Genomic DNA, 18242 nt, shown 5'->3' with positions numbered 1-18242 from the left:
GAAATTAAAAGAAAAGTTTGAAAAATATATCATTTGTAAATTAAGTTATATTCAGAATTACAGTATTAGCCGGACACAATATAGAAAACAGACTAGGTGGTCAATTGTCTTCAATTTGTTGTATGACTGTATGATTTACCTTTAAATTTCATCATCAACTTATATATAGTTTTCCCATTATAGTCAATTTATGAAGCATTTAATTGCCTAGGCCAATGAAGCTAAGCCATTGGTAGTAAGTTGGTCAGGGCACCAGCTACCCATTGAGATACTAAGGTTAGAGAGTTAATGGGTCCTTTGACTGGCCAGACAGTACTACATTGGATCCTTCTCTCTGGTTACGGTTCACTTTCCCTCTGCCTACACATACACCGAATAGTCTGGCCTATTTACAGATTCTCCTCTGTTCTCATTCACCTGACAACACCGAGATTACCAAAGAATTCTTCTTCACCCAAAGGGTTAACTACTTCACTTTAATTGTTTAGTTCTCTTGGTAAGGGTAGAAGAGACTTTAGCTATGGTAAGCAGCTCTTATTGCTTGAGACTACACTCTGCCGCACTATTCTATCTAATTTCTCGTCCTCCTGTTTTTTTAAAGTTTTTATAGTTATATTTTTTCCTTTCTGAAATGTTAATTTGACGTACCTTTGATTATGTGAAGCTCGGAAGACGACTGGTTTTGCAATTTTCTTAGGTAATTTAACATTGAAAGAGGCCCATCATATATTAATGGGTTTGGGAACAGATTGAAGAATTGGCTCCTTTCATCTGTGTTTAGTGCACCTATAGTTAAATGGTACAAGGCCTCCATGCCATGGTCTTCCACTGTCTTGGGTTAGAGCTCTCTTGCTTGATGGCACACAATTCTATCTTATTTCTCTTATTCTGTTTTTTTTTTTTTAAAGTTTTTATAGTTTACATATGAAAGATTTAATTTAATGTTGTTACTTTTCTTATGATATTCTAGTTTAATTGCTCATCACTTCTCTTGTAGTGTATTTGCTTCCTTATTTCCTTTCCTCACTGGGCTAAATTTCCCTATTGGACCCTTGGGCTTATAGCGTCCTTCGTTTCCGAACAGGGTTGTAGCTTACCTAGTACAGTATTGAAAATAAGAAGGGTTTTCCATTTGTGAATTTTGTTGTTGTAAAGGAAGAATGGAAGATAACCCTTCCAGCTACTGTATAGTACTCAAATAGTGTAAAGTACCTACACCATAAATTCAACAAGAAGGAAAAGGGTGACCCTGAACAAAGTAAGAACAAAGGTTGGTTTGACAGGGGATAATCTCTACAGATAGTGCTGATGCAAACAATGAATCGCATCTTGCGTAGCTGCCCACTAGGGCCCACCTGTTCAGACATGAATCTAGGAACAGCAAACGTACACAATGTGTAGAACGCTGGTGCGATAAGATATGAATGATGACTGTACAGTACTGCACTAATTCATACTTTATGTATATATGTGGCCCTGTATGTTTAGAACCCAGGTTTATAAATTATATGTTTTTTTATAGCCCAGGTGTATAATTCTTGTGTATGTTTATGGCCCAGGTGTATAATTCCTATGTATGTTTATGGTCCAGGTGTATGATTTCTATGTATGTTTATGGTCCAGAAGTATAATTTCTATATGTTTATGGTCCGGGTATGTAATTCTTATGTATGTTTATGGTTTAGGTGTAAAATTCATATGTATGTTTATGGTTTAGGTGTAAAATTCATATGTATGTTTATGGTTTAGGTGTAAAATTCATATGTATGTTTATGGTTTAGGTGTAAAATTCATATGTATGTTTATGGTTTAGGTGTAAAATTCATATGTATGTTTATGGTTTAGGTGTAAAATTCATATGTATGTTTATGGTTTGGGTGTAAAATTCATATGTATGTTTATGGTCCAGGTGTACGTTAAGAATCATAGGGTGTGCTGCTTAGTGGTGATGTATTATTGTATCAAAAATGTTTTATAACTATTTTTTTTCCTTTATGAAGCCAAGCAGGTGATCTTTTTGCTAATTTCTGTTCTGCATGCATTACTTGAATTCCCATCGAGCCTGTATTGTGATCCATCTGGATTCCTGCTTCCTTCTTTTCATCTTGTAATCCAACATCATTCAAATTTATCTTCATAGTACAACTGCAAGGGTTTTACCCCCAGTTGAATATTTCTGAATAACCTCTCCGACGTCGGTGTGTGGCTATGGCCAAAATTCCCTATATCCATTTATACCTATTTTCTTGAATTTTTGTAACTTGCTGACAATTGTCTTGTTACTTGTATACTTATCGCTTTCCCTCTTGATTACTCCTATTCCATTTACCTTTACTGTATTAGGTCAAACTATTTTGATTTATGATGCAGCATTTGTATACCCCCTATCTCTGGTTGCAGACTGAATAAATACATGGCATGAGAATACAATACAGTACTGTAGAGGTATGTCCTTATGGTATTCATCATATTTTGTGGCATATACCCTTTTTAAATTGGATATTTATCAAGGTAATATATACATATTGGGGAAGGCAGAGGCTAAGTGAAGTAAATTTCTTGTTATCCCTTTTTCCTTTAAAGTCTGGGTTAGACAAGGTTGGTTTTACCTATCATTAATAGCCTTTACAGGGAAAAAAATAAAATCTTAGTTTTCAGTATCATCTTGTTCATATCCTACTCTGTTTATGAGTTATGTGCTGTACAGTCCTTGTTTTTTACTGTAGGAAGTTTTGAATTTAGATTCAACTATCTATACATGTTAAGAGCAGACGTTTAGTGATGCTTCGTCACTCATTACTATACGGTAGGTTTTTTTTTAAAATAATGTTTACTAAGCTGATGAAGACTGTAAGAAATGGTTTTAATTCATTATTTAGGTAATGTACATGTTCTTAGGAAAAGCACAAAATACAATCTTTAAATGGCAAGTGTTTTAGAATTTTTATAGTTGAATGTCCGGTAACATAAGAATACAGTTGTAATAGGTGGATCATTTTCTTTCTTTTCAGGCAGTTGTTTTCTGGAGGACAGTTATGGTAAAAGAAATGCTATACAGTATTGTAACATGAGTCTATTCTCAGCAGGCAGTGACAAGTAATCCTTCGCCAGCTTTTAACCTTTTCAATTTAAGAATGATTTATTTGATACAACGATGAAAAAGGTATAGTACATAGGCAAAATTATTCACATTGCTGTAAAGGATTGGGTTTTATACAGTATAGTATACTTTTTAGCAGGACATAAAAGATAAAGAAAAATTCATGTCTGCTTATATAATTTACTAGGAGTTGTATTATGTTTTTTAATGTCATACGTTATAGCAAACTAACACTAATTCAGACCTTAGAGTAATAGTACCCTTGCATCCTTTTATGCATGGTGTGTAAAAAGTTGAACTTGATGTATTGTTTCAATTAAGTTTTACTTTGCAATAGTCATCAGAAGTCTGGTAGATGGTAGACATTTTTATTATAGCATCTCTGTTGAATGATAGTAATGTAGAGTTGACATGTTAGTACAGTACTTAAATTTAATCTTGGCCATATTTTTTCCCTTAAGATTTTAGAATGATGTCTCAAGATCATCAGCAACCAGGGGATGGAGAGGAGGCTGCTGAAGATGAAGAAGAGGGAGACATGGAAGCGCGCACGGCAGTTGCAGCACTGTTGGCACTCACTCTGCCAACAACAGACTACTCCTACTCAGGTAATACAACTGTTTTGGTCCTCTTAAGGGAGAGGGAAAAAATTCTCTCTCTTACACGTTGTTGTTGTGTGTGTGTGTTTTGTTTGTTTTTTGGTCGTAAAGAGGTGCCTCTTTTGACTTTACCGATTGAGACTGCTTTTCATACTGCCCTTTTACCAGATAGTCTGTTGGGGCTTGGTGAATAATGAATAGTGAAGACCATCTCTCTTTGCTGTCCTTTAGCAGCAGGTTGGACTGGATTTAGATATACAATACATCAATAGCCTCCTGTCCCTGTAGTTAGTTTCCTGTGTTTTTTTCGTGGGCTATGAAGATCCCTGTTGAGTCTGATGATTCTCTGGACAGTCTTTAGTCTTTTGACAACACAAAACCATGGAGTATAATTAAGGTTTTCTGATATTAAATGGCACTTCGTTACAGTAACGTATAGCACAAGCAATCTTAGGTAGTCATTCCCCTCCGTGGAGTGATCATCTTGGGTGAGATGATTTTTCTCCAGAATCTATTTTAAAGCCAGAAATCCTTGATGAGGTGTCAGGTGACCTCTCTCCTAACTGACTTCTGTTGTTTTAGCTAATCATGGGGCCAATAGACATTTTCCATAGCTTTTAGTTTAGCAAATCTTGTTCATTTTTAGTGGTGATTTAAACATAGGGTTTTATTTTTTTGGGACCAGCCTGAGGGCAATGAAGAATTACTTTTAGTGCAACACTCTCACGCTTAATGTAGTAATACTTTTGTTGGTACTTTATTAGAAGGCCAACCTCCTTGTCCTTAGCACTAGTCAACTATGATGTTGTATAACATTTTCTCTTTTAGCTTTGTGTCCCTAGGAAAAAAAGGTATACTGTACTGCTTTTACTGTTACAGAAGGTCCTCAACTTACAATAAACTTAATAGGTTCCAAGAAACTGTTTTTAAGTTGAATTTGGCCCTAGGGTAAGCCTAACCATGCTTATAATTTCCAGCTACAAAAGTCAACAACGACTACTTCCACGCTGTGCTCTGCAGTTCTTTGAGCCTTTCCTTTTCACTTTGGTATGAGAGAGATTTTGTGCTATTCAAGGTAGGATGAGAACCTGTCCTGGTCTTGATTGACATGCCTCATCTCAGGAAAGGAGAGTGTAATAGTGGACAAACTGAGCCGACTGGGGACGACAGTTGGTTCAGAATGGTCTTTGTATTTTCAAGTGGTGAATAACCTTTTGACTTTGTGGGGTTCCCCGATATTGGACATGTTCGTCACATACTGTACTTAAATAACAAACTCCCCATGTATTGTTCTCCGTTCCCAGACCCAGCTGCGATAATGGAGGGTGCGCACCATTTGGACGGAATGGACATTTATGCGTTTACCCCATTCTGCCCGATTCATCAAATATTGAACAAGATCAGGGAACTAAAGAATCTCAGCATAACACTAATAGCTTCAAGGTGGCCCCATGTGGAGTGGTACCTGGACCTTCTGGATTTTCTCATAGAAGTTCCAAGAGAACTCTTGAAGTGAGAGTGGCCAAATCTTCTGCATCAACCTCATGTCAGAAAGTTTCACAACACAATGTACTGCCTATCTCTTCATGGTTGGAAGTTATTTAGCATCTCCTCTGAAAGAGAAGCTTTTTGAGACCGACTGCGAAGCAGTTGTCAGGATACTTTTGCAAGTCCTCCTCAGTGGTCTATCAAGCAAAGGGGTTTATTTTCTGTGATTGGTGTTGTGGAAGGGATATTGCTCCACTCAAAGCCATTATTCCACTAATTCTTGACTTGTTGGTGTTCCTACAGAAGGAGACGTTTTTCATAGTCAACGGTGAAAGATTAAACTGAAGGGAATAAATCTCTCTTCCTCGTGGGAACTTTCATCATCCCTGATCAAGAGCTCTGAGCGGTATTTCCCACCTTGAGAACTAAAACCGCTTTCTTTGAGTGTGATTAAGGCTCTAAAGTTCCAAAAATTGGCACCATATGAATCTCTTTATAAAGTCTCAGATCGAGACCTTAAAAATGGTCATCCTTTTGGCTTTAGCCTCATCTAAGTGTTTTAGTGAGCTGTACAGCCTATCATATCTTGTTTCACAATCCAAGGAGTAGAAAGATATGTCTTTTTTTTTCCTTTAGTTCCAGAGTTCTTGGTAAAAAACCAGAATTCATCCATTGTTAACAACAGATTTGATTCCTTCTCCTCTTAGGTATCAGAGAAGTAACTGATGATCCAGACAGTGTTATTTTGCCCTGTGAGAGCAGTCTGATGATACCTTAAAAGAACGGCTTTTTTTTTTTTTTATCGCTAACTTATTATTGAGTACACTTCACAACAAAATAAGAATAACAATACCATCTCTTTATCTCATGGATCCGTGAAGTCATATTTGAAACCTGTAAGTCCTCGGGAGAAGAGACGATGGGTCCCTCCAAGAGCTCATGACATCCGTAGTGTTGCTGCAATCCTGGCGTTCCACAAAAACCACTCGGCAGCGCAAGTCCTTAGTGATGGGGTCTGAAAGAGAGAGTCCACCTTTATTGTACATAACCTTAAAGATTGTAACCACAGATCACTTGACACTTTCTCTTTAGGTCCAGTAGTTGCTAATCAACAGATCATTTAAAATTTTACTTTTTTTGGATGATTAACCTTTGGTCACATAATTGGTTATGTTGATCGTAAGTGAGTATGACAGTAGAATGAATGAGTTCTTATTTTCATTTCCTTATGGACATCAGTCACTTGTGAGTATCTACATTGAAGAAACTCTTATGCAGGTAAGAGATTTTTTATGTAACATAATTTTGAAATAATTTTGAAACAATAAAATGAAATTATAATTTTTCAATATTAAACTTAGCCGGTGATTATATAAGCTGCAACTCTGTTGCTCGACAGAAAACTCTACGTTAAAAATCCGCCAGCGATCGCAATGCAGGTAGGGGGTGTACTTCAACAGCGCCATCTGTCGTGCAGGTACTCAGTACTCAATGTAAACACAGAACTCAATTTTCTCTCTGTCGGGCTACCGGCAAGACCTACTAATTCGCTGTTACTAACTGGATTTGTTTTCACAACTATTTGGTGAAGTACACTACAGTATTCTAGTTTTGAGCTTTCGCTATGCAGGTGTTTTATCTTCATCTCAAAACTTGAACTCGTTTTGGATAGATTTAATTATGGTGACAAAGAGAGTATGGACTCTCTTTCACTTTTAAATGGCCGACCCTTCCCTTAGACGGAAGTGTGTTTAGTTTTTTAGTAATTTTGCTTAATACGTTATAGATCTTTATATTTTATATCTCTCCGCCTTTATTAGGCCTCTTCGATTAACTTTCCATTTATTATAAACATATAAAAATAAATTTTTATGTTTTGTTTATATGCGACCTTTCCTGATAGTAGGCGGTCCTAACTTGGAACTGAAGTTAATCAACGTTGAGCCCGTTATATCGTATTTAGCCTTTAAAGAATTTAAAACTTTTTAAATTTAATGTTTTATGAAAGAATTTCTTTGATAGTCTTCGTACTGTTTTCAAAGATGATCTAACGTTTAGTTTTTTAGACTACGTAGTTGTTGACGTTCAGGACGTTCAACATGCGCTCTATCGTTACGATAGAGAGAGAGTGTATCACGGTTTCACTTTGCAGTAAGAGTAAATCGATTCTGACGTTTTGTTCATTCTTTCTTAGCTTAAATGTTTTAAATTCTAAATTAAAGGAACTTTTTATTTGGAAAACCTTTCAGTTTTTTCCTTTAGTCAAATAATATGTTTTTTTGACGATATATAATTGGGCTCTTCTCTTAGGTGCGAAATCAAGAGAGAAAGAGAGAGAGAGATAGAGACGGAGGGAGAGAGAGGAGAGAAAACGTTCCGTTCAAGCGGGTAACGTTGTTCTCGTGTTACTCTCGTCCCTAGTCTCTGTACGGGGAGGAAGGTAAAACGTTTCTAGGGTTTTATTCTTGTCCCCAGGCTATGTGCGGTGAGAGATTGTAAACGTAGTTTATTTGAACTAGTGTTTAGTCTCTTTCCCAGCCACTGAATTTTTTATCTTTATATATGTTTTCTGTTTTTTGCTAGTATTAATGAGCTGCATTATACGACTGATTTCGCAATTACTACCTTTTAATGAAGGGTAGAATTGCGTGTTTCAGGTAGAAATCAGTAAAAGTTTCGATTTCAGTGAAATAAGTGCAAAACAGAAAATCGATAAAGTGATATGCGCAAAGTGTTACAGTGTTGCGTCCGAGGGTTCGTCTGTTCGTGCCTGTCGTTCACCTAGTCCGGGACCTCTTGCAAGCTCCCAAGCCCAGGGGAGAAGTAATGTCGAACGACTTATGGGTTCGAGAGGCCTTGATCAATGAACAGACGTTTTTTCCCTCCGTGGTTTCGGGCGTATCTACCCAAGATCGCCCCACCCACACAAAGACGAGAGAGCCCATTTATTTCTCGTCTGCGGAAGAGGTTTCTCGTAAGAAACCATGGACCAAGGTCTCGCGGCTTATTAAGCGCAAGTCGGTCCCTTCCGCGCAAGTCCAACGGCCCAGTTGTAGCCACTGGGTCAATTCGGACTCGCTGCAGTCTTCCGACGACTGCTCACCTCCTAAGAGAGGCAAAGCGGTACCGCATCAGGCAGTCACACCGTCTGTTTCCGCACCTGCTCTTGTAGACCCTAAGTGGTCTTTGCTGCAGACCATGCAGTCTCAGTTAACGTCATTGATGCAGGACTTTCGTGCGGAGAAGGTTGACACCAACCTCTAGCCTACAACCAACCACGGTTGTGCGTCCTCTGGACGCTGAGGCGACCTTCTGCCGCACTCCAGCTGAGAGAGTCCCGCCACCCATGCGTTCCAGTGTACCCTGCCAGCCGCATGTTGACGTTCAGCGACGCACGGAACCTTCCGTTGACGTTCGCGAGTTACAACAACAGTCTAAGTTGTTTTGTTTTGACGCGGTGCGTCAACCTCCGCATTCTAGAGTTGTTTTGACTGCTCAGTCTAGACAGTCAAAGCAGTCTCGAGTGGACACTGTACGTCCTCACGCACCTGTTGTGGTTGACAGTTCAGTTGTTGACAGTTCACAGACTGTCAAGCAGTTACATGACGTTGCCTTCTGGTCTGCTACTAATGCTCCAGTAAGAGACTCGCTGAGGTAACCTAGCTTTTATCGGACAAGGTTCCTGTAGATGAGGAAGTTGCTGTTCTCCCTCCGACTGATTTTCCCTTGAGGACTCTGTCAGATGGAGAGGAGCCTTAAGCTGCTTAGCCTCCTATGGACTTTAATTAAATCATGATGATTTTTTTTAAGTATCTTCGTCCGGATCTTGTAACTGCTGCTCCTCGTTCGCCTAAACGTCAGAACTTACACTAGGCCTAGCTACTTCGAAGCCGTTGTTTTTAAGCTAGTGCTCTCTCACTCTCCTAGAGAGCGTTACGTTGGCTAGGCGACTGGTTTTTGCACCAGGAGGAGTTTTTAGGGATACAGCCTTTGATTTCCCTTCTTTTAAACTGGTTTATAGAGCGAGAGTCTGATATGACACGAGAGAAGTTCTCGGCTTGGGAGTTCATGCCTCTGCCCAGATAGACTTCTCAATTCTGGTAGACTCGCCCTGGCGCCTAGCCAGGAGACGCTCCAAGTTGTTTACAGGTCAACTTCTCAGCTTTTGTCAAGCCTTTGAAGTTTTGCTGTACTATTATGTCACACATAACAAGGCTTTCAGGGATGGTAAACGGTTCCGCCTCAGTCGCTAACCCCGTCTGTTGCCACACCTGCTCCCGTAGACCCTAAATGGGCTTTGCTGCAAGCCATGCAGTCCAAGCTTGCGTCCTTGATAGAGGACTTAAATGCGGAGAAGAACCTTCTGGCCAACAACCTTCCAACCGGTCGGTTGTGGGCCCTGTTGACGCTGAGGTAACCTACTCGCGTCTGCCAGTTGAGGTGGTTCCTCCTTCTGGCCAACAACCTTCCAACCGGTCGGTTGTGCGCCCTGTTGACGCTGAGGTAACCTACTCGCGTCTGCCAGTTGAGGTGGTTCCTCCTTCTGGCCAACAACCTTCCAACCGGTCGGTTGTGCGCCCTGTTGACGCTGAGGTAACCTACTCGCGTCTGCCAGTTGAGGTGGTTCCTCCACCGATGCGACCCAGTGTGGGTTGCCAGTCGCACGTTGACGTTAAAGCGACGCTCGGAGGTGGTTGTTGACGTTCAGGACGTTCAACAACCAGCAGAGGTGACTTGTTGTGACACAGTGCGTCAACCTCAGCAACCCGGTAGGGTGTTGACTGCACAACCCAGACGGTCTAGACAGTTTCGGGTTGACGCTGTACTTCCTCGCGCACCCATGGTTGTTGACAGTTCACAGACTGTGCAGCAGTTCCATGATATTGCGTCCGGCTCCGTCACGCATCCACCAGTGCGACCGGATTCAGCGAGTCAGACGTTGCCCACTCCGTTGCCGTTTCCTCATCAGTTTCGGATGAGGAACCCTCTGATGAGGACGTTGCTGAACAAGACGATCAGCCCCCAGCCCTACTATCCATCCAGAAGATGCTGAAGAAGGAACGCTGCTCAGTCAGGCTGTGGATGAGTCTGGTAGGGACACTGTCATCCGTGGATCAATTTGTGTCACTAGGAAGACTACACCTCCGTCCTCTTCTATACCATCTAGCTTTTCACTGGAAAAAGGACAAGACGCTAGAAGCGGTCTCGATCCCGGTTTCCGGAAAGATAAAGTCTTGTCTGACTTGGTGAAAGGACTATATCAACCTTAGAGAGGGTCTTCCCCTGACTGTTCAGACTCCCAACCACGTTCTCTTCTCGGACGCATCGGACGTAGGCTGGGGTGCGACATTAGACGGTCGGGAATGCTCGGGATTATGGAAGCTAGAGCAAGGAGAACATCCACCCTTAGAGTCTACCAATCGAAGTGGGAAATCTTCCAAAACTGGTGCAAGTCAGTATCCGTATCCTCGACCAGTACCTCTGTAACTCAAATAGCTGACTAACTCTTATATCTGAGGAAAGAACGATCTCTTTCAGCTCCCACTATCAAGGGTTACAGAAGCATGTTGGCATCAGTCTTCCGTCACAGAGGCTTAGATCTTTCCAACAATAAAGATCTACAGGACCTCCTTAAGTCTTTTGAGACCACGAAGGAGCGTCGTTTGGTTACACCTGGTTGGAATTTAGACGTGGTACTAAGATTCCTTATGTCAGACAGGTTCGAACCGCTACAATCAGCCTCCCTGAAAGATCTCACCTTAAAGACTCTTTTCCTGGTATGCTTAGCCACAGCTAAAAGAGTCAGTGAGATTCATGCCTTCAGCAAGAACATCGGATTCTCATCCGAAACGGCTACATGTTCTACAACTTGGTTTTCTAGCCAAAAACGAGCTGCCTTCTCGGCCTTGGCCAATATCGTTCGATATTCCAAACTTATCGTATGGTTGGAAATGAACTAGAAAGAGTCTTATGTCCTGTAAGAGCTCTTAAGTTCTATTTAAAACGAACTAAACCTTTACGAGGCCCTTCTGAAGCTTTATGGTGTTCAGTTAAGAAACCATCTTTGCCTATGTCAAAGAATGCTTTATCCTATTTTATCAGACTGTTAATACGAGAAGCTCATTCCCATCTGAATGAGGAAGACCAAGTTTTGCTGAAGGTAAGGACACACGAAGTTAGAGCTGTCGCAACTTCCGTGGCCTTTAAACAAAATAGATCTCTGCAAAGTATAATCGACGCAACCTATTGGAAAAACAAGTCAGTGTTCGCGTCTTTTTATCTTAAGAATGTCCAGTCTCTTTACGAGAACTGCTACACTCTGGGACCATTCGTAGCAACGAGTGCAGTAGTGGGTGAGGGCTCAACCACTACAATTCCCTAATTCCATAACCTTTTTAATCTTTCTCTTGAAATGTTTTATTATTGTTTTTGGGTTGTCCGGAAGGCTAAGAAGCCTTTCGCATCCTACTTGATTTGGCGGGTGGTCAAAGTCATTTCTTGAGAAGCGCCTAGATTAGAGGTTTTGATGAGGTCCTGTTGTATGGGTTGCAACCCTTGATACTTCAGATCCTAGGGGTCGCTCAGCATCCTAAGAGGATCGCGAGGCTCCGTAAGGAAGACGTACTTAAAAAGGCAGAGTAATTGTTCAAGTCGACTTCCTTACCAGGTACTTATTTATTTTATGTTTGTTATTTTGAATAACTGCTAAAATTAAATAAAAAATCCTTAGCTCATAATAATGTAAACAATTATTGCTGGTCTCTACCCACCCCCCTGGGTGTGAATCAGCTTATATAATCACCGGCTAAGTTTAATATTGAAAAATGTTATTTTTATAATAAAATAAATTTTTGAATATACTTACCTGGTGATTATATATTAAAGGACCCTCCCTTCCTCCCCAATAGAGACCCAGTGGACCGAGGAGAAAATTGAGTTCTGTGTTTACATTGAGTACTGAGTACCTGCACGACAGATGGCGCTGTTGAAGTACACCCCCTACCTGCATTGCGATCGCTGGCGGATTTTTAACGTAGAGTTTTCTGTCGAGCAACAGAGTTGCAGCTTATATAATCACCGGGTAAGTATATTCAAAAATTTATTTTATTATAAAAATAACATTTTGCTCTGGTCATATAATTCTTGTGAGGGTAGTGACTGTCACTGACTTCTAGACCTTACCCCTTTTACCAGCCCATCTTAGAATGTCGTCCTTTAATCAGGGTTAAGGGTTAGACAGGTAAAGATGACTTTGTCCCACTTAAGAAAGACCTCCCTAAAAATGACGAGGGTTTTTATTTGCGTTGGAATAAACTACAAATTTTAAAGATAATTTGTGTTTTTCCAGCTATACAAATCAAAGTCATTCATTTTAATGTCCTGTTTTATCCACCTCACAAGTCTTGACCATGAGATAAGTGGAGGTGTCTCGCTGACTCGGCTGCTCCTTCCTACCATGGGTGGGATAGCTGGTAAGCATACAATGTTACCAGAATCCCACAAATTCTTTACCTTTGGTCTTAACTAAAGGACTTGGGAGTAAACCTATATAAATGACGAGGGTCTGTAGAGCTAGGAAAAATACAAATTATCTAGAATTTGTAGTAGTTTATGTTGGTTGGACTTGGTGCAAGTGAGTGACAATATTGAGCAACTGCCAAAAACACTGTCTGATGATGCATTCTTTCCACCCTCTGAAATCATGGGAAGTTATGAGGCCTGGAACGATATTGCACATCCTTACAATGGTAACAGTGGTTCCCTATGAGCTAGATTTTCATTGCATGAGATGTGGAAGTCATAAGCTTTGAGACAAGGCCAAGGTTCTTCACCTTCGTTACTGATACTTTCAGAATAACACCAGACCAACCTCCCCCAGTTTGAGTGCATTGCCTTGATTCGATGGAGTTTTGTACCCTTCACAGGAGCACTGCAATTTTTAAAGCTAATAAAGTTATTCCTCTATATCAGACCCAAGTACAACAGACTCACGACCTCTTCTTGGAATTTTTGGAAATTCAGGTTATTGCAGTTTTGGCTTGGGAAACCTCTATATTTTGTATTTCAAATAGTTTTTTTTTATTGAAAACATAATGTTTTATTGCTAAAACATCCTTTTCTTATATTTATGAAAGCGAGTCAGGTCCCTTACACAACCCTTTTCTGACCAGGGTACCTATTTATTTACTTTTTCGTTAAGAACTCTAGGGAAAGATATTTATTTTAGTGTTCCATAATTGATATTGTATCAATTTTCTCATTTTCTTGATGGTAGTGTAAATGAACTTTTACTGCACTTCTCTCCAAGTTAAATTTAACATATTTCTTTGTCTGCTTACTTATATATTTACCAATTTTATGTTATGCTTATGCTGAAATATGCATAAAGTGTCAAGAGATAATAAACAAACATGCCTAAATTGTAACATTTACCCCCTAAAATACGCAGACAAGAATATATTAGGCTAGCAACCTCTTGCTTGTTTGGGTACTTGGTACATGCATTGTATATATTTCTGGATTTGAGGGAAGAGGCTCACCAATGCTTAGTAAACATCTCTGAAATGTGATGATTAAATCTTTATGATCCACAGTGGTGAGGAAAATTACTGCTAAAAATCCATGCTTATGCATATTAAAGTATATCTAACCAATCTCAACGAAATAAAACTTTGAAGTTCGATTTCTCAAAGCGGTTAATTTTCGGAGAAAATTTACTACTACATTTTCTGTTATTGATCAATTTTTATTATTCAAACATGAAAAGAGGAGGAATTTTAAGCCCTACAATCAATGCATTCACTCTGGAAAAAAAAATTCCTATGAAAAATAGTCACCTTTGAGGGTCTATACATTGATAAAGTAGTATATATAAAGAAATAGAAATGCTGAGAAAATGTATTAGTTAAGATCTTTTAGAGCATAAAATTATCTTTAAAATATTTTTTAAATAAAAAAAAAATAACGAAACAAAACAGTAGTGGGAGTGAAGTTCTGTAACTATTGAATAATATTACCTGTATTTTAATGGTGGTGAGTCGCACCCTTAACTTTAAGCCTACTCAGTCCTTTATTTGGTCTTATAGTCAAAGAAAAAATGGTGGAATAGGCAATTCTCCCCCCACTTTCATGATGCCTCGTCACCCTTCTCACGTTTCAATAACATGAAGTCAGCTGTTGCCAAAGTCTTTAAATTTATTTATTTTTTCACTGGTGCATACTTTTCTATTTGCCTGCTTTCATTTCTGGCCATCAAATGCTATATTAGTCCAACTATCTTTCACAAATAATACTATTACAGGTACTTCTAGCACCTTGCTGATATTGATTTTCTTTTCCATTATTTTCCAGTTTCTCTGTTACCCAAATATGGCATTTGACCTTTTGTGTTACTGAAGCCGTTTCTAGTCCAGATTCTTTTTATTTCCTCTTTTAGCTCTGTTCATCTATCATCAAAGGTGATACATGTATTCTGTTTGTAACTAGTCAGTACTGTATATTAGCTTTTAATGAACATTCATAGATATATTATAAAACCCTTCTTTTCTTCCGGTTTATGTACTTGTGAGAGCATAGTATGCAATATATTTATTATAGGAGAACTCGCATGCCTAGTGATACAAATACTTTGCACTTTTGTAAATACTGCTAGGTTTAGCCTTAAGAAGAGAAAAAAAAAAGCAGCAAGGATTTTTTAATAAGCCTATGGAACATAATTAAAGCTATTTAGATTTTTACCAGATAATGTTTTACTGAAGAAGGTGCAGGATGAAGCACATTGCTGTTGTTGTTTTGCATCTTTTGAAGTATTTTTAGTTAATATAATTTGATCCTTCATATAATTTGATCCTTTTTTTGCAGAGTATGAAGATAATTACCTAATGGATTCAAGTGAAACTGACTACATGAACAAGGACATGACCAACAAGTTTGTTGCCGATTATGATGAGGAAGATGATGATGATCCATCTAGAGCAGAGATGGTCCAGGCCAATGAGTTGTCTGATTTGCCAGCATCCGAGTTGAAAGAGGATATGATAGAGTCATATGAATCAGCAGAAGGCCAAGAAACCGATGAGGGATTGGCCCAGTTAAGGGCTTTTGTCCAGGTGACAGAGGGAAAAAATGACAAGAATGATGGGGGATGCCTCTCACACGATAGTCAGCCTCCTCAAAAGAAGAACGAAAACCTTTCTTGTACTCGAGAGTCATTGCAAAAGGACAGTGAAGAAGGGCAACATTTGGTACAAACTCGTGAAACTTTAACTGTTGTTCCTGAACTCAAAGCTAGCGTAGAAAACAAAAGCATTCAGAAAGAATTGCACATTATTTCAAGCTTGGCAAAGAAAGAGGACATGGAAAGTAAACGTGAACAAAGTGTGCAGCGTTCCAAAGATATTACGTTTGGAGTGGGTTTGTATTCCGATAGGGATGTTGCGCATTTAAAAACTGTCCAAAGCCTGCCGGGGAGGAGCAGCCTGGATACGAATATTCTTTTGCCCAGAGACCAAGTATCGCCCGAAAAATATAGACCTTTAATAGAGGGTAAGCGTATGTCGACCCTCGAAGACAGTGACACTAACTCGGATAGTGATTCTGACAGGGATTCTGATTCAGACAGCAGTGATTCTTCATCATCCGAATCAGATGGATCAGACAGCGACAGCGATTCTGACAGTGACGATTCAAAGGATGAGGACACAGATAATACGAGAGGTACTTCTCCCTCTGTGTCGAAAAATGATGAACCTAGTGCACTTATACAAGCGAGTGGTTCCAGTTCTCAGGCCAAAAGTAAAAGTGTCAGTGTTCCAATAAAATCAGTTACTGAGAGTACGCAGGTCAAAGGTGCAGTTGTCAGGGCATCTTCTAAAACTGTCAGTGTAAATCCTCAAACTAAGAATACAAATGTCGTCACTCCAGTGAAAGTTACGAGTGCGAGTTCCCAGCCAAAAGTGACAAGTATCAGCAGTATTACATCTAAACCAGTCAGTGGAAGTGTTGTGATCAAAAGTACTCCAAAATTAGTGTCTGCTCAGGCCAAAACTGCAACTACAAGTGCCAGTGCTCAGTTGAAGGCAGTCAGTCGAGGTTCTCTGGCTAAAAGTCCCAGTGTTAGTGTTCCATTGAAAGGTGTTAGTAGTAGTGTTCAGACAAGTACTGCAAGTACCAGTACTCTGTTGAAAGTGACGAGTGGGAGTTCACAATTGAAAAGTGTCAACAGCTCTAGTTCTCAGTTGAAAGTGACTAGCTCTCAATCCAAATCTGTAAGCAGGGGTATGTCTTCAAAAGGAATGGATGATGGAAAGCAATTGGAGAAGTGTAGTAATCAGGAAAAAAAAGTGATTGACATTGCAAAGTCCAAAGAACAAAATGAAGAAACGTCAAATACAACCGGTAAAAGGTCGAAGATATGCCCTAATGTTAAAGAGAATGTATCAGCCAGTGGTAGTGGTAAACAATTGAAAGATAATGAAAATGAGAAAACAAAGAAAGAAGGAAATGGTTTAGTTTCTGAAAAGTCTTCAAAATTTGTAAGGGTCTCAGAAAGTGAGAAAAAACATTTGAAAAAGGGAGAAGAAAAAGTTAATGGTTCAGAAAGTTTTAACATTAAGCAAATGTCTAGAGAAAAGAATAGTGACAAGAGTAAAGTTGCCTCTTTAAAGGCTGTTTCACCGCAAGAAAAAAGTAAAACTGTGGAAACTGGAAGAAATTTATTCCAAAAGAAAGAGGGGGAGAAATCATGTGCTAACAAAAAGGAAAGTGACAGCGGAAAGAAAACTATTCAGAAGGGGCATTCTGAGGTTGTGAAGGGTTCAAATCAGTCCAGTGAGAAGTCGCCAAATGCAATAAGCTCAAAAGAAAATAAGTTGTCCCCAAAAACCAATAATTTGAAGGAAGAACTTCCTAAAAGCACCGGTGTAAAGTTAAAAATTCCAAAGAAAAGCAGAATGACGGCAAAATCCAAAGAAGGAAGCGATGATGCAGCAGAACAAGTTGGTAAACATATGGTTCAAGCGTTGTCTCCTCAGACAAAGAAACTTAATTCTGCTACTGTTGAATCACCGAAGGACAATGTTCAGAAAGAAAATCACCTGGAAAAAGATTTTGTGGTGAAAAGCATCTCTAGTGAAAAACAAGCCTCTAAAGATAGCTCTAGTTTTCATGTTCCTGGAAACAATGTTAACGGGACAGTTGGGAAGGACGTAGTTTCTGAGATCCTAGACAGTAGCTGTGAAAGAGAAGAAGACAAATTTGAAGGTGATATAGATGACATGTTTCCTATGCCTATCCAGGCTGAAGTGGTTATGTCTGAAGGAAGTGAAAGTGGCCTTGAATATGGTGACTATGATAAAGCCATATCCGAACAGGACGGCAGCCATTGGTTCAAAAGCTGCGAGTTGTTGCATCAGTCCGACAAAGAAAATAGTGAGCTTGTGGCTTACCTGCAGAGCTTCGTAAGTAGAGTTTTGTTTAATAATGCATATAATTGTTTCATTAGCATTCAAAAATAACTTCAGTAAGATTTGGTAGGTGAGAATTCCATATACAGTACAAACAGATTTATAGTTAGCCATCATGTCATTCTGATTAAAAGGGTGATTAGTTTTTTTATTTTCATCAGATTTATTTTTATTGGAATTTATTCCAACTAAAGGTTTTTTAAATACCATATTTTCTTTTATTTCCATTTGCTAGTTTCTTGGCTGTAGTGATGAATATAAGTTGTCACTATCAGTCTGCTTATAAAGTTTGCTGTAGGTGTCAGTTTGTAATTTATTTTCTACATCCTTTTATATATATATATATATATATATATATATATGTGTGTGTGTGTGTGTGTTTGTGTGTGTGTGTGTGTATGTATGTATGTATGTATGTATGTATTATATATATATATATATATATATATATATATATATATATATATATATATATATATATATATATATATATATATATATATATATATATATATATATATATATATATATATATATATATATATATCTATCTATCTATCTATCTATATATATATATATATATATATATAT

At 38.9% G+C, this 18242-nt stretch overlaps 1 protein-coding gene across 5 annotated transcripts in view; it reads left to right on the top strand.

Annotated features, from left to right (window-relative positions):
* Positions 1-18242, top strand: part of LOC137623254 (uncharacterized) — a 54541-nt gene that overhangs the window by 1569 nt on the left and 34730 nt on the right. For 4 of the 5 annotated variants that reach the window (XM_068354001.1, XM_068354002.1, XM_068354004.1 and 1 more), the window contains exons 2-4: positions 3012-3163; positions 3562-3708; positions 15049-17645. In XM_068354001.1, the coding sequence (XP_068210102.1) occupies positions 3570-3708; positions 15049-17645 (2736 nt within the window). In that variant the 5' untranslated portion in view covers positions 3012-3163; positions 3562-3569. Of the gene's footprint in view, positions 1-2294; positions 2446-3011; positions 3164-3561; positions 3709-15048; positions 17646-18242 lie in introns of those variants that run through there. The other variant, XM_068354003.1, reaches the window with a different exon arrangement.

Source organism: Palaemon carinicauda, chromosome 30 (assembly GCF_036898095.1).
Source record: "Palaemon carinicauda isolate YSFRI2023 chromosome 30, ASM3689809v2, whole genome shotgun sequence".
Lineage (NCBI taxonomy): Eukaryota > Metazoa > Arthropoda > Malacostraca > Decapoda > Palaemonidae > Palaemon > Palaemon carinicauda.
The sequence above is the reverse complement of the archived record's forward strand: the minus strand, read 5'-3'. Positions and strand labels throughout refer to the sequence as shown.